We start from the raw sequence: 14,485 nt of genomic DNA, 5'->3' as shown, positions 1-14,485 counted from the left end.
CTGGCTTTATAGCTTTGGACACTTGGACATGTCTACATGGACCTTTTATACATGAGTCCAATTAAAAACTCAAATCATAGTCTTTCCAGACTTAATCTGTGAAAGAGGCTTAGCCATGTGGAAAGCAGAAGTAAATCTTCACAAAATAAGCCTACATAAAGGGTGCATACAGTATTTTTATGCAATATCCGTCTAGTTTGATTTGAAAACAACAGCTAACCAAAGGTTAGCAAAGTTAGCTGTTCATCATGGAGCCCTTCCACTGTACCCTCAGCTCACGTTAGACACATTAAGTAGATTAATATAGCATTACAGTGCGGATAGTACAGTGAAACATCACAACTTTGAGTGGAAATTGTATTTATCTTACTTTACTTCAGGTTGCAACAAACAATACGTTGGACACTCCACTGCTTGAAAAGAAAAATCTATGCTTAAGACTACTTCTTCTGCTTCTCCTCCTCTCTCCTAAGCACAATACCATCTGTGCCCTAACACTGGAAACAGTTGTTCCTTTTGATAAAATGCAAATGAGCTGAGCTGTTTTTTTTTTTTCAAGGGGCACCCCCACCACCAAACCCATCCCCCCCTTTTCCCTGACTGTCATAGTGGGCCCTCACAGCTGGGGGCTGAACGCTCTCCAAGCAGCTTGTGCCGGCGTGGTCCCCGCTGCAGTGGGCCTCAGCAGCCAGTGGATACAGAGGATGCGCCCACTCAGCGTAAATGTAGGGGAAAATTAAACTTCTTCCATAACACTCTGTGAAGCTGCCACTTTATGAACATGAGGTCACATACTCACAACACCTCTGTGGAGCTGCCTGAGCTTGTGTGTCACAGTTGCATTGCAAATGCCCACGTGAGGCGAATGAAAACAATGAGGTTAACGATGACGTGTATCTCTTTATTTTAGAGCTGTGTAGTGTTGCTTTTCTGTGGGTTTTGAAGCCAGATCAATCTCCCCTGCTAAACTGGATGAGATTGGCCCGTTTGAACCACAGAGGATGATGGGTATTTTTGGTGCACTTGTCTCTAATGACAGGGCAGCGGAGTGGGTGGAGGGGGAATAGAACGGGTAAATTTAGCACACTGTTAGGACTACTATGGCTCAGAGTGGCGGTTATATACCTCCAGAGAAACAACTAGTCCCTTCTTTCTTTTAATGCAACGGTACAGTACACAGAGTTTTTTCAGCAGCTCTGCAGACTCAGATTGTTGGTGACATTTCACTTTTTGTAAGTGCCAGCAGATAGAGTTGCTCTGGGAGTGACAGAAGTATAGAATCTCTTTGGGCTCCTTCATTATATCTTTGAAAAGAGGAAGAAAACAGGTGTTTATATCCTCAGCTTTCTGGGATATCACTTTATCTTGCAGAGTGCAGTCAAGGCAGTCAGATCACATCAGCGTCAGCCCTCAGAAGTTACTATAAGGCAATATAGGCTGAGCCAAGTTCATCTTTCTGTAAGCTTATTGTCTTGTGTGGGTCTCAGGACAGGCAGCATTTCAGGCAATAATAATGTTGCCTATGACAAAGATGGAGACATTCAAACTGGAATTATTCATTATGGATGTTTTAGAGGGCTTTACTGTGTGAAATATAGTGCTTATACTTTATGATTCTGACTTTAACTGTTGCCAACTTTACCAATCTACATTTCCCTTAGGTGAATCATGAGCCACAGAAAAATATTTTAAAAAGAGCAATATCATTTATATACAGGACACCTATGAAAGGGCCTAACAAAATAAAAAAAATAAAAAATTCTACTATTTTCTGACATCTTGTTTTATTAAAATTTTTGACCAGGAGCAGCTACATGTAGCAGTTTATTTCAAAAAGTATTTTATCTGCTACTTTTATATACAGTATGGCTATGATGCTGCTGAAATAAAACTCAAAAATACTGACTGACATGCAATATGAATCATGATATACATGCTCTAAAAGTGTTCAACTTTTTCCATGGTGTGCCCTTATTTTTTTAAGATTCACTGTATGAATCTATTAATATACAAGTCAGGAACACGGCCTCTGATAGGTGGACTGACTCAACCCAAGGCACCTTGGGATTACCAATAGGCAGCTACCAACATCAACTCTTTTCAACACAGGAGAAGGGACAAATTATCACAGCAGACATTCAGTGTTGGATTTACCATTAAGGATTTATTTTACAAAGCCACTAAAAAGACGGCAGGTCAAGGCTGGCTGGAAGGATACAATCACACCACAACTAACGTTGTAAAAGTAGAACGCTAGTGTTAGCATTAGCTTAATGTTAGCCTTTCCTGCTTAGGTCACATAATCCCTCGCAAATATGTTGCTTTGTCACCACAGTAAGAAAAAATACATACCATCACAGCTCTAATATTGAATTGCAATAGAATTGCAATATTCAAGAATTGCAATATATTTTGAATCAACACCCAAGTATTGTTACAGTGTTGATTTGGAAGACAAACCTAACAAGAAAGTCATATTTACTCCATTGTATTTGGTTGCATTTTAATGGGAAGTGCGTTTGCATTAGTATAATTTCCCATGTTCAAAAGTGAAATTTAATATGGAAAGAAGTAAAGTATACTCACATCACCAGCAGCGAGCAGGGCACCATTTGCCTCCGCCATGTTCATGTAGTTGTTGTTGTTCTGGAACTGCAAATGGAGACAAAAAAAAAGCACAATAAGCCTACCAGTGTCCAGATAATATCCAGTGCAACTCGAGCTCTCTCCCCTTTCATAATGGACACCTGTCACTCAAACAGATTGTCACACTTGGCTCCAAATGTTTACACACTGAGTTAACCCCTTTCTCTACGTGTACGGGCGCATTCTGCCACTCTGCCATTATTGTGACATGACGAGAGGCATGTGAGAGGCCCAGGCCAATTCAAACCAGGGTAATGAGAATCTGGTCTGGCTATTCAGCTCTTATGGGATGGCAATTAAGGACATGTTTGCATCACAAAGCCAAGTATCAAGATGCAGTGGCAGGTTATTAACTTCAAATAATCTAAGGGAGAGAAGTGATACTGAGGGGAAATAAGGAGGTGGAGAGTGTTTTTAATATGGGTGGAGGACATTTTTGGTTGATGGGAGCTGGGTTTTACAATTTATTTGTCTCCACGAGGAGTCTGACATCCACCCTTTCTTATAAAGAAACTGATTTTTTTTATTTTTAAAAAAGCACTTTGGAGCCATCTTATTTTAAAAATAAAAGTGTATTCTACTCCAGCATTTACCATCTAATATCAGAGTTGATATCAGAGGTAATAACATAGTAAGCAGTGGTGATAAAACCACACCGTAAAGACACATTAAGACAGTGATAAGCTATTAAAACCCTGTACTTTTTGTAAGAAATAACATGTTTTCACAACATACCCCGCCCCCCCACAACCCACACATAGCCTGCTGGCAAAATGGCAGCCACTTCCTTTCTTTGGAGACACAACCATGCTGACAGGTAGGAACAATGGGGCATAGAATGAAGAATTATGGGCTAGCAGCTGGGCCCAGGAGCACAATGCACCTCTCTGTGAGTGAGGAGTGCAAAAACCCAGCCTACACGGCACGGGAGGAGAAAGAATCACAGCGCGTTCGCGTCTTCATGAGGTTCCACTGAGAACACACTTTCAACAAAGCTCTGCAGTAATCTCTTTTGTGTGTTTATTACAAAGTCACTCTCTTAAAACATTATGAGAAGAACTCCAATAGATGGAGAGAGAAGGAGAAAAAAAATGAAATGGCTTCTTATCTAAGCAGAAGCCAAACAATAGTGGAAACAAATTAAGATCAGAGCGAACTGAGAAGTGCATTAATATATTTTCTAGCCCTTTGTGTTTTTTTTCCCTTCTCCTTTTCTTCTGAGTGGTTAGTATGCGAATGTAATTACCGAAAGAACTGCTGCTAATCAACTGCGAATGGTATCCATTAATTAGTCTATGCCCTGGAGAGCGAGTGGGGAATCAGCAGCAATGTTAACAGTGTTACGCACCAATGAGAAGGGAGAGCCACAAGCCCTGCTGGCAGTTGCTGAAGCAGGTGGTTTGTTCAGTCAGGGCCTCCGGTGCCATCTTACCTGGAGCTGCCCCACTAAACTATATCTGACTCGAGCGCTGGGGGTTTACATGTTTGCACAAATGCACACACAAACGTATAAAGACACGCACACACCTCGAATGAGGAACATCTGTCAATAGCTAGCATCCCTTCATTTCCCAGCTGTGTGTAACTTTGGGACATGACATGGCTGGGTTACGTCAGCCACTCGGCTGGTAATTAACCTTACGCTGGGCTTATCTCGGAAGTGTTACTCCGTCCCCCCTTCTTCTTTTAGATAACAAATTGAAGTCTAAGAGATATCCTTTTCTATTCAAGCACTAGGAACATTGTTCTGATTGTGGGGAGAGATAGGGCTTCGTGCACTGCTGTCTCTGTTTTTTCTATCTCTGTCTCTCTCTGGATGTGAATAAGGTTTTCAAGTGAGCAGACAATTGTTGTAAATAGTTCACAGAGGATCCCAGAGGAATATAGACAGATCTGAAATGTGTATGCTCCTTCTAATATAGATGCTTGTATACTTTTCTGCCTGTTGCGTGGAAGAAAACAAGCTGAGAAGTGTGTGTAAGCAGAGTAGCTATGTGTCTGTGCAAACTCCACAGTCGCACATTTTCAACGCAATTACTTTCCATGTTCCACATCGTTGGTTAATGTGGATGACAAGCATCACAAGCATGCTTATAGCGCTTATAAACCAAAAAGCTATGTGTTATTAATACAAACACCACACTGAAACACTACACTGAGAGGTACGGCTGGATTACATACCGTAGGCACGGACATTAGCTTCATTAGTGAAAACAAAATCAAGTTAAGTCGAAGTGCTAATTAGTGGTGTGAAACTCCCTGGGCTCTGTCTCTGTGAGTCATGTTTTATTGTGTTTCCAGAGCCCTTTAAGAGCAGTTTCACATCTCCTCCGAGAACTGTGACTAACATCCCAAGAAATGTCCCCAGCCACCGGTATCAATCTTCACCATTAAAAGCTGGACCATGTGGCGGCGCAGCTCGGGCTGGAGGCCTCGGTGGACAACCGAAGCAGGGACTGGAGATTATTATTGTTATTCCCAATTCATTTTTTTTTTGGGGGGGGGGGGGGGGGGGGTTGGGGAGGGGTACTGGGCGCTCATGTTTGCGGCAGTGCCGATTGAGTCAAATGCCAGATGAAATTAAGTGTGATTGGAGGGACCACGCAGCTGACGGTAAGGGATCGCACTAAAATGGGTCAGCGCAGACAATGAAGGCTCTGTAATTAAAATGATGTGACGAGCTAGACGAGAGCTGGGGCGGCCATGTGAGGGGCCAAACAAACCATGTGTGTGCACATAAGAGCAATGGGAATCAGAGACGTACCACAAATGAAAAGTTGGGGAAATCTGAGGAGTGAAATCACTTGATTTTAGCAAAATAAAACAATAAATGTCCTTAAATGTCTGACATGTACAGCACTACAGCAACAGCTCAGGGACTGATGTTACATGCATCCAAGAAACCAGCATCTCACTTCTTCACATTTCCAAAGCACAGCCATGTACTTCTAGAAGGGACCCAAATGGAAGCCATAGAAAAGAGTGATTTAAAATAGCTGTGGGTAGGAGGCTTTTATTAACAGAGTGGATTCATGGTTAAAGGTGCTCTGTAATATGAGTCGCTCTGAGAGCCAGACATGGCTACATGGCAGAGCAAACACTGGGCACTCAGTGTTTTTATTTCTCCTTCTGCACCACCAGCACATTTCTTCAATAACTGTTTAACAGGAGAGAATTAAGAGCTTACATGGACCCTGATCCTAACGTGAAAAGACTCCACTGTCTGCATGATTGCAGGCAGACAGAGAACCAAGCAGCCTCACAGTGAATGGGATGAATGTGAAATTCTAGGTTTTTCTGTCACAGCACTGCATTTCTTTGTATTCTATGCTTCAAGGTTATTCCAAACTAAATTGTTGCGAAAGCTTCAGTTTTTCATTATCAGACAAAACAGTTACAATCAGATTTTAAAAAACAAACATCAGCTTGCATGCTGCCCATTTTTTTTTTTTTTCTGACTGAAGCCAGTATAATTTTGATGCTTGATTTTTTTTTCTGCACCTCTTAAATCCCAGCACAGGAATATTTGTATGAAAGAATGTCCAGTGGGAAATAAGGTGTTTTACAGCTATTATGGCAAACAAAATTATTTCAACCTCAGGGCGAACACAATATTGCACCAACATGACCCCATCTCACCCCCCATATGATGGAGTAACCACACAGATCCTATCAGCAAACATGAACCGGACAACCAAGATCCACAGAATACACGCCTGAAGAGCCTCTGATAGCACAGCTGCATCTCTGCATGCATACAAATGGAAAATAAACATGCACTAACGTATACCTTCTCATCTGAGCAATGAATTCTGCTTGGTCAATTAAATGATTAAGCATGACCGGGAAAGTGCAAGGTGTCATTGCATTTAGCATAAGAATTAACATAACATAAAAAATTAAACCTGCATTTTCAACCCACCTTTAACAGACTGTTGCTCGATTTTACAGCACGATCAAAAAGTCACAATATCCGCGCCGTCTGTCAGCAGGTAACCAAATTGGACACATTCTTTCTCTCCACTGAAAACCACCAAACTAATTCAATCAAGAGCCCAGGCTTTTCCAGAAACACATCAACTGCTGACAAGCGATTTTACAGTTCAGCTTGAGCTCAGTAATCACAGCCTAGCATGTGTTCTCTGGAACATGACACTTGTGCTAATATGTTCTCCAGTGGTCTCCATAAAAGACAGCAAAAACACCACGGTTAAAGCTCAACCTCCAATCTAGAGAAACCCGCGGTAATTTGCTATGTATTATTTTATGCAATTTCCTCTAACGCTCGGCCTACCACCAGGTTCAAGCCTCTCGTTCAGTGAAGGGGGGTTTTGGAGACTCAAAAGCACTGTTTCCTTTCCCGAAATCCTGGTCCGGCCCTATCATAGTCTCTGGAAAAGTTATCTTCTGATTTCCAAGGTCCTCCTCAACGAAAACATGCTCATTTACAACCCAATTCAGCATAAACACTCTGCAGCTGCCTCTCCAGTTATCACAAGGCCTATTCACACCCAGCAGGCCGCCATGCAAGCAGCGCCGAGCTGACATATATAGATATATTTCCTCCTATGTGTGCAGCAGTCAATTTGTAAAGCGACTCCACAACACAGCATGTCCACACAGTCGGCTTGCAACCTGTGTTCTGATCTGCAGGCCGAATCGATCGGTAATTCAGTTTAAAGCTAAAATCATTACTCCCCTAGCCCAGCACTGTCTTCCACCATTAGGACTGCGAGTCCTCAACTGCATAAGATAGAATTGAGGGGAAGTTCATTGTAAGCATCTCACTCTTCCTCTGCCTCTCAGTGTGAGTACCACCACAGCAGTGCAGAGGATCCAGCGTGAGAAAAAGTCCAGGTCTTATCTGGGATCTGAATCAAGCTGATGACAGTTTTGTTCAGGCTGTGCGCTGATTATCTCCTCTCTCACACCACGCTGACCACTGTGGCCTGAACTAGTGTCATCACAGCGTGCTTTAGTAAACAAAGACCTGGAGGAACAGTGTAAACCCTTGCAGAGATATCTAACCTGCCACAAAGCACCGTGTTCAGTCCCTCCAGGATTTTGTGGGCTTTCTTGGGATTGTTGATACCTAAATCAATTCAATTCATTAAAAATAAAATAAAGTAAACTTATTGACACTCTTGTTTTGAGAGTTTTAAGTAACCTTACCAGAAAGGTCCAAGATTACAAAAAATCTAACAAAATATGCCTTATTTATAGGGAGAAGTGCACCCTTGGGGTATCCCACAAGAGGCACAATCATTTTGGAGCTCAGCCTCAGTCAAAATAGCACAAAATTTGAAATTATAAAAGAGACCATTGATAAATGTGACTGATAATGATAACCTTGTGGTCTTTTCACAACTTGTGACCAAAAAAAAAAAAAAAAAAAAAAAAAACTACAATAAAACCACTAGACGGTTCATAGAGACATGTATGATGTTTCCATGGGGAAACATTATAGATTAAGACAGTAAGACAGTAAGAGTAAGACATTATAGATTGAGGCTGCCACGAGCAAACCCAAAAGCCGAGCCACTGTTCCTCAAACTCTGTCACGGGGCATAAAACTAAGTTTGCATATCCAACCAAAATGACAAGCTTAACTATCAAAATAAAGGAAAAACTTTAAGCGATTTCACAGCTCAGCAAATATGTATTATGTTTTTTCAAGCTTCCCAGTCATTATGGCAGTGTTGAAAGACAGTAAAAGGCGAGCTATAGTTGGTGCGTTCAGCATATTCCTTGGGGCTACATTTATATTCAGCACAGATGCAGTGTACAAGAGTGATAACATGGAGACACAAACAGACCAGGGTGAAACAGCATTTGTAATATCTTTGCATTTCTTTTAAAGTAGTCTGAGACTGAGATTATTTGAGTTTACCGCATCAGTGCGTTGGTTCAGGCAGAAAAGCTGTCAATCACAGAAAAGTAAACTTGGCACACAATGTATTGTCGGAATCCACTCATCTTTTGCAACAAGTTAAAACATGCTATAAAATTTAAACACAATATCACCCTTGTTTGACCACACTAATGTTACTTTGTAATATAATATAACTTTGGCTGTTGCATTGAATGAGTGAGAACACAATACCAAAGACATGTTTGGACCTTAAGCAATACATTTTAATTTAATAAAGGCTTTCCCAATTTAAAGGTATAATGTGTCACATTTCTCTGTTAAGATGTGTAAAAACACTAGACCTGTTTTATATTTTGTTGAGCTGTGTACTTACATTATCTCAAATCTTATTAACAATGGTCAAACCGAGAGAAATCTGTAATCTATTCAGTGAATAGATGTGTTTCCTAGTGGCTGCTAGCTGCTGTTACTTACGGGAAAATGCAGGACACAGTGGATACATTTGAGAATGAGGGAGGAAGTTGGTAAACTTGACACAAATCAATGTGACAAAAATAAAACTTTGTATCACTTCATCCATGAACATGATTCATAAGTATTTGTTTAATTTGATAAAATGAAGACAGCAGCACCCATGATCCCACACTGTCTTAATGTGAGCGAGACCCCTAGTAGCAAAAGGTACATATTATTTATAAGCACAATTACAGCCAGGTTAGCAGCTCATTGAGGCACATCTGTGCTTTGAACTAAATACTAGTGCAATCATGCTAACATGCTCATCACAGAAATATACACGGATTCTTAGCAGGTCATTTTTACAGTACTAGTCTTTTACAATCTTAATTTAGCATACTGGCTTGCTAACATTTAATAATTAGCACTAAACACAAAGTACAGCTGTGGCTAATGGAAATGTCTTGGGTTATTTAGGAATTTTGTCATAAATCAAAGTATTAGACAAATCAAAACTTTGAGTTGATGGTGCTAGATTAAAGATAACAGGATTACTTAAGTACATTTCACTCAAAACTATGGCTACACAACAACTACTTAGCATTACCACGATTTTGATTTTTTTTTTCAATGAAATGAAGTGATGCAAAAATGACCTTTACCACTAATTGTGAATCAAACTTCGAAATATGATTTTCTTTTACCATATCATGCAGCTCTACTCACAACCACAAAAGTTAACCTTGTGTTGGAGGTAGATGAAAGTCAGGTAACCACCAACACTAAGCACTAAACACTGAGCACTGTAAAATGTCTGCACAAAATTTCATGGCAATCTATCCAACAGAGCCATTTCAGCCTGGACCAGAGTGGGGGACTGACTGACAGACCAACAGACCAATACGGCGATCCCAAAGCTTCTCTGTCATCAGGTTTCATACTTAAATGTTGATTTTAAGAGTAAACATAGTGACATACAGTAACACATTAACACCATAATTCTGTAGCCACATCCAACCACGTTACACAATGGAGCTAAAATACACTGAGGTTCACCGTAGCTATGTTTTCTCTAAGGCCTAACACTTGCAAATGCTGCCAAAACAAAGATGGTCTCAGCATTTGTCATAATGGACCCGTAGCCTGAGCCCTGAAGTCTCAATACTACGCAGGTCAACATCCAACATCCCGTTTCTTTCCTAGCTGTTGAGTCTGTTCTGTACTCTCGAGAGCAAATCCTAAAAGAAAGCGCAAGCTAAATGGGGTTCCATCTTTGATCTGGCGGGGTGCAAAGCCATTGGCCCACAGCCCACAAAGGAGCTTAGGCGATGGAGAGGGCCTCAGAAACATGGTGTAGCTTTCTCACAATGGCTGCTGTTGCATGGACACACAGCTCTTGAGGAAGCAACATGAGAAAGGCTTGGCTTGCTGGTGTTGTCTTGCTTTTACTGCTAAGCCATGTCTCAAGGCTGTTTACTCTCCGCAGCTTTGAAGCAACTCCAACTCAAGATGGTATCAGAGGTGTGGATTTTAAGCAAGCTTACTCTGCTCTGCTGTTCTCCCCCTACAGACCATGAGGTTGCAGCAGGGTTAAGGAAGCTAATAACTAAAAACGACACGGTTAAATGTCATACAGGAGAATAACAGCTTTCTGACACTGGAAATGGGTTTGTTTTTGGTGGCGCTAATGGTGATGCTTGTACTGCTTCTCTTGGTTGGTCGGTCGGCTATGAGCTCTGGTACTTGGATTCACATAAAGCTCCATTGAAAGCTTCTGGGAGTTGAGTCCTCTCTTATTGCTCTAGCAGCACAGATGCATTTTTCTATTCCCTGTGCGCCGTTACTGGCTAATACACTCATTATAACCGGCTTTGGGAATGTGCACAGTCAAGAGCTTTTAGTGATGGACTCAACACAATTCTCTATGCCTTATCTAGTAATGGCAGAGAAGGGAAATATTTTGGTTTTGGAACTGGGAAGATAACATGCATTTAAATCAAAGTATTGAAAGCAACGACATCAAGATACTGAAAGCAGTAAAGGCCACTTTTGTTTAAAGAATCCTTTTGGACAACTTGGCCTAGTGGATTGCTTGCTTTTATTCCATTTATTTTCAAGTTCAGTGATATCTGATACTAATCGGTCCCTCTACAATTTCACAAGCTTTTTCTGGGATTGTTGGCTGCCTAAAATGCCAGATTTCATGGCAGCTTTTCTCAAAAACTGTGATGCGGGCAATGTTTTTAGGCGTTTTTTTGCAATGAAATTCCAATGATCTTTATTTTTTTTTGGGGGGGGGTAATTAATAAAAAATACTATGTTCTGAGTGTTTTAAGAAACCCTCCCAAAAAGGCTCAGATTACACAAATTCTAGTGAAATATGCTTTCTTTGTAAATGAAGAAGTGAACATGGGGGGAACTCAGGAGTTCAAATGTCAACAACAATGACAAACCTTGTGTTGTTTTTTGTACCTGTGATAAAAAAAACACATTCTGTCATCACTGGATGTACAGTACATGTATGACATTTGCGCAGTGGACCACTATGATTGGTGGAATTTGCAGAAAGCTATGATTATTGGCCATATTTGCAGAAAAGTGGCAGTGATTGGACAAAATTGCAAGGTTGTGCAGAATCGAAAGGAACTGGTTGACTTTGCATTAACTGTTGCAATCGCAACTTTGCAACTTCCTGGGGGAACAAATGTCTGCTAAATGAAAGATATTCTTTTTAGGCGCTATTACATTTAAAAAAAATGAATGAAATTAAGATGAAACTATCAAAACTTCTCAAGAAACTTTTATAAAAAAAAAAACAAAAAAAAAACAGCCATTTCAATTTTGTTTCCTCATCTCTTCCAGTTACTTACTGAGTCCAGTTACAGATTTGAAAAACCTTCCTGTGTTTACTGTGACAACGCTTTCTAAGTCGGTGTGCAACCTGTGTCTTTTCTGTTATTCTTAACCGTAAGCCAACAGTAAGCACAAACCGACCAGTTGTTCAATCTCTATAAATCTGAAAAACACAAACTGCTGAGCGGTGACTCATATATCAGTCTATTATATACTACAGGGCTGACTGTATTAAACAAATGGCTAGGCCTGCAGCTGGAAAAGAGAGGCAATATAGAGAGAGCAGAGGTTATTGTCTAATTTAAATCTTGGCTGCTTTCCCAGAGCTGTACCACATTCCAATTTGTGGCTGTGTTGCTTGGCGCTACTGACAGAGGTCCGGCTGCAAATACTCTCGGGCTCCTCTCCAGAAATGTGTCTCCAAACTGACAATCAACAAGTTGGCAGAGATTAACGGAACGACTGGGGCATATTAGGTGAATAATGAAAATGCACACATATAGATGTTGTGCTTTTCCTGCACGTGCCATTTCTTCTTTCCCCTCCCCCTGTGGTTGCAATAATGTATCTATAATCATTATGACTTGATGTGCAACAACAAAGGCTCATAAAGAAAGCCAGTGCATTGCCTCAGTAATGTCTTTTAGTTCCATAATGAAACAGCAGCTGGAAAAGACATCTGTGAACACATAGTAGTTAAAGAATGGTTGAGCGGGCTCTTAGAAGCAATTAGCTATTTCAAGCATTTTCTCCTTGGCATACTATTGTCCATTCATCTGGTAGATTGACAGCACACCAGGACATCATTAGCAAACCTGACGGCTGTTGAGTTGCAGACATTGTTTTTCTTGTGACAGCAACCATCAGGCTAAGTGCTTCACTAATGTTTTTAACAGTATTTAAACTCAAAATGTCACTTTAGCATTTCCTACTTCAAAAGCATTGCCAGATTAAGATACCAGCTTTGAATAATTACAAACACTAAGCTTCAACTTTGATTCCATATCATTGCACTGACATTTCAAGAGATTGGGAACAAAGACACACTACACATCTTTTAGTCATAATGAAAAAATGATTCCTTTCCTCTGTGTAAAATGACAGGTTGGAGATCAAAGGCGCACGCAGACCTGGAGGTCTGCCGTCTATTGAAGCGGTGCTTTTTTTAAGAGAACAAGGTAAGTTAGCAAAGTGTTTACACGTGGGAAAGAAAGTATAAAGCTCTATGCAAAAATCTCTTCTGTTGATGACATTTGTCAGTGTGTCACCAATCAAACGCAACCATTTCTTCTAAGATGAATTTCCCTAGTCATGTCATTAGTCAAACTAATGAAAATCCTGCTGTCACACAATTCTTACACACAAATCTTGTATATACACTACAGTGAAAGGAGCAGGATATAACATCAAAAAATGAGTACTGCAGTCCAGATAGCAAGTTGGAGCCATAGACGGTATATTAAATAGGTTGAAATCATATTTAATATACCATCTTCCCCAGACTCAAGGAAACTCAGGCTGGCTGCAGGAACACTGCAGGAATGCAAGACCAGTGCAACATTTGAAATTCCACTCTTTCAAAAATATACACTCTGGCGTTGGAGTTCACCAACTGCCTACCAGACTCCATTTAACATATTGCTAAATTTAACCGTTACAGGCATGTACTCCTATAAAAAGATTATAAATGATTTCTTAGGACTCATAAAGAGACAAGAGTTAATTTGAACATGAACTTGAATTAACGTGAAAACAATAACACTGACCGGAATAATAATTTCAAAGGACACTGTAGCCGTAGTGTTGTTAGAGAAGTATTTCAGCTTAGCAAGCTTCTTTTATCTCTGATGATATATCGTAATCATTTTATGATTTAAAGATTTCTCCTTTAAAAACAGATTAAATCGAAAGAATCGGTCTCTTTTTACAATTGAAAATAATCGTATACATTGTATTTGTTACCCCCCCAGTTGTATTGATTTCCTCCTTTGACCACAGCTCCATCTGAGCACTTTTATCCCATCTCTCCAGTGCAGGCGGTTAAAAGAAAAGGAGGTCACTGACATTTTCTGTATTTGAGCCTTGACCTCTATTTTAGGACCATGCTGTGAGTTTCTACACCAAAATAAATGAGAGCAGGGCACAGTCTGCTCTGTACTCGCACCTTCCCCTGCACATGTTCTCCCATCACTCTTCATTTGTCTTCATTAGGCTCATGTTTAACCCGCTTCTCCCATTCTCTGCCAGTGTATATAGTTTGCAGAGCTCATCGGAGCGTGTGATACTGTTGCCCAAATCTCCTGGCATACTGTTGTTTAGATGCAGCCATCAGGAACAAGAAAATGTAGATAACATGCAACTAACACAACTAAGCTTTTACAGCCTCACGTGAAAAGGTTTCCCCTGTCTGCCAGGTGTATTCAGTTAATAAAGCCTCAAAGACAAATGTCACTAATCCAATTAATCAATATATAAACAAAGCCTGTAATGACAAAATCAGACATTTCAACAGGGGGCGCCATGCTGGAGATACTGAGCGCAGGTTTAAGTCAGGGTGAGAAACAGAATTCCCACTGTCAACTTGTCATCAGCTAATTTACCTGGAGCCAGAGGGGGAGATTCACTGGACACATAGGGAGAGTTAATCTCTTCATTCAT

The 14,485-nt window shown here is 40.5% G+C and overlaps 1 protein-coding gene across 1 annotated transcript in view; it reads right to left on the bottom strand.

The window, feature by feature from the left end:
- The window catches only part of tox3 (TOX high mobility group box family member 3), a 49,219-nt gene that overhangs the window by 18,473 nt on the left and 16,261 nt on the right, over positions 1-14,485 (bottom strand). The window contains exon 2 of the mRNA XM_084720764.1: positions 2,587-2,652. Within this exon, the coding sequence (XP_084576890.1) occupies positions 2,587-2,652 (66 nt within the window). The remainder of the gene's footprint in view (positions 1-2,586; positions 2,653-14,485) is intronic.

This window comes from Lutjanus erythropterus, chromosome 1 (assembly GCF_056507025.1).
Source record: "Lutjanus erythropterus isolate fLutEry1 chromosome 1, fLutEry1.hap2, whole genome shotgun sequence".
NCBI lineage: Eukaryota > Metazoa > Chordata > Actinopteri > Lutjaniformes > Lutjanidae > Lutjanus > Lutjanus erythropterus.
This window is presented reverse-complemented; position numbering and strand designations above follow the sequence as displayed.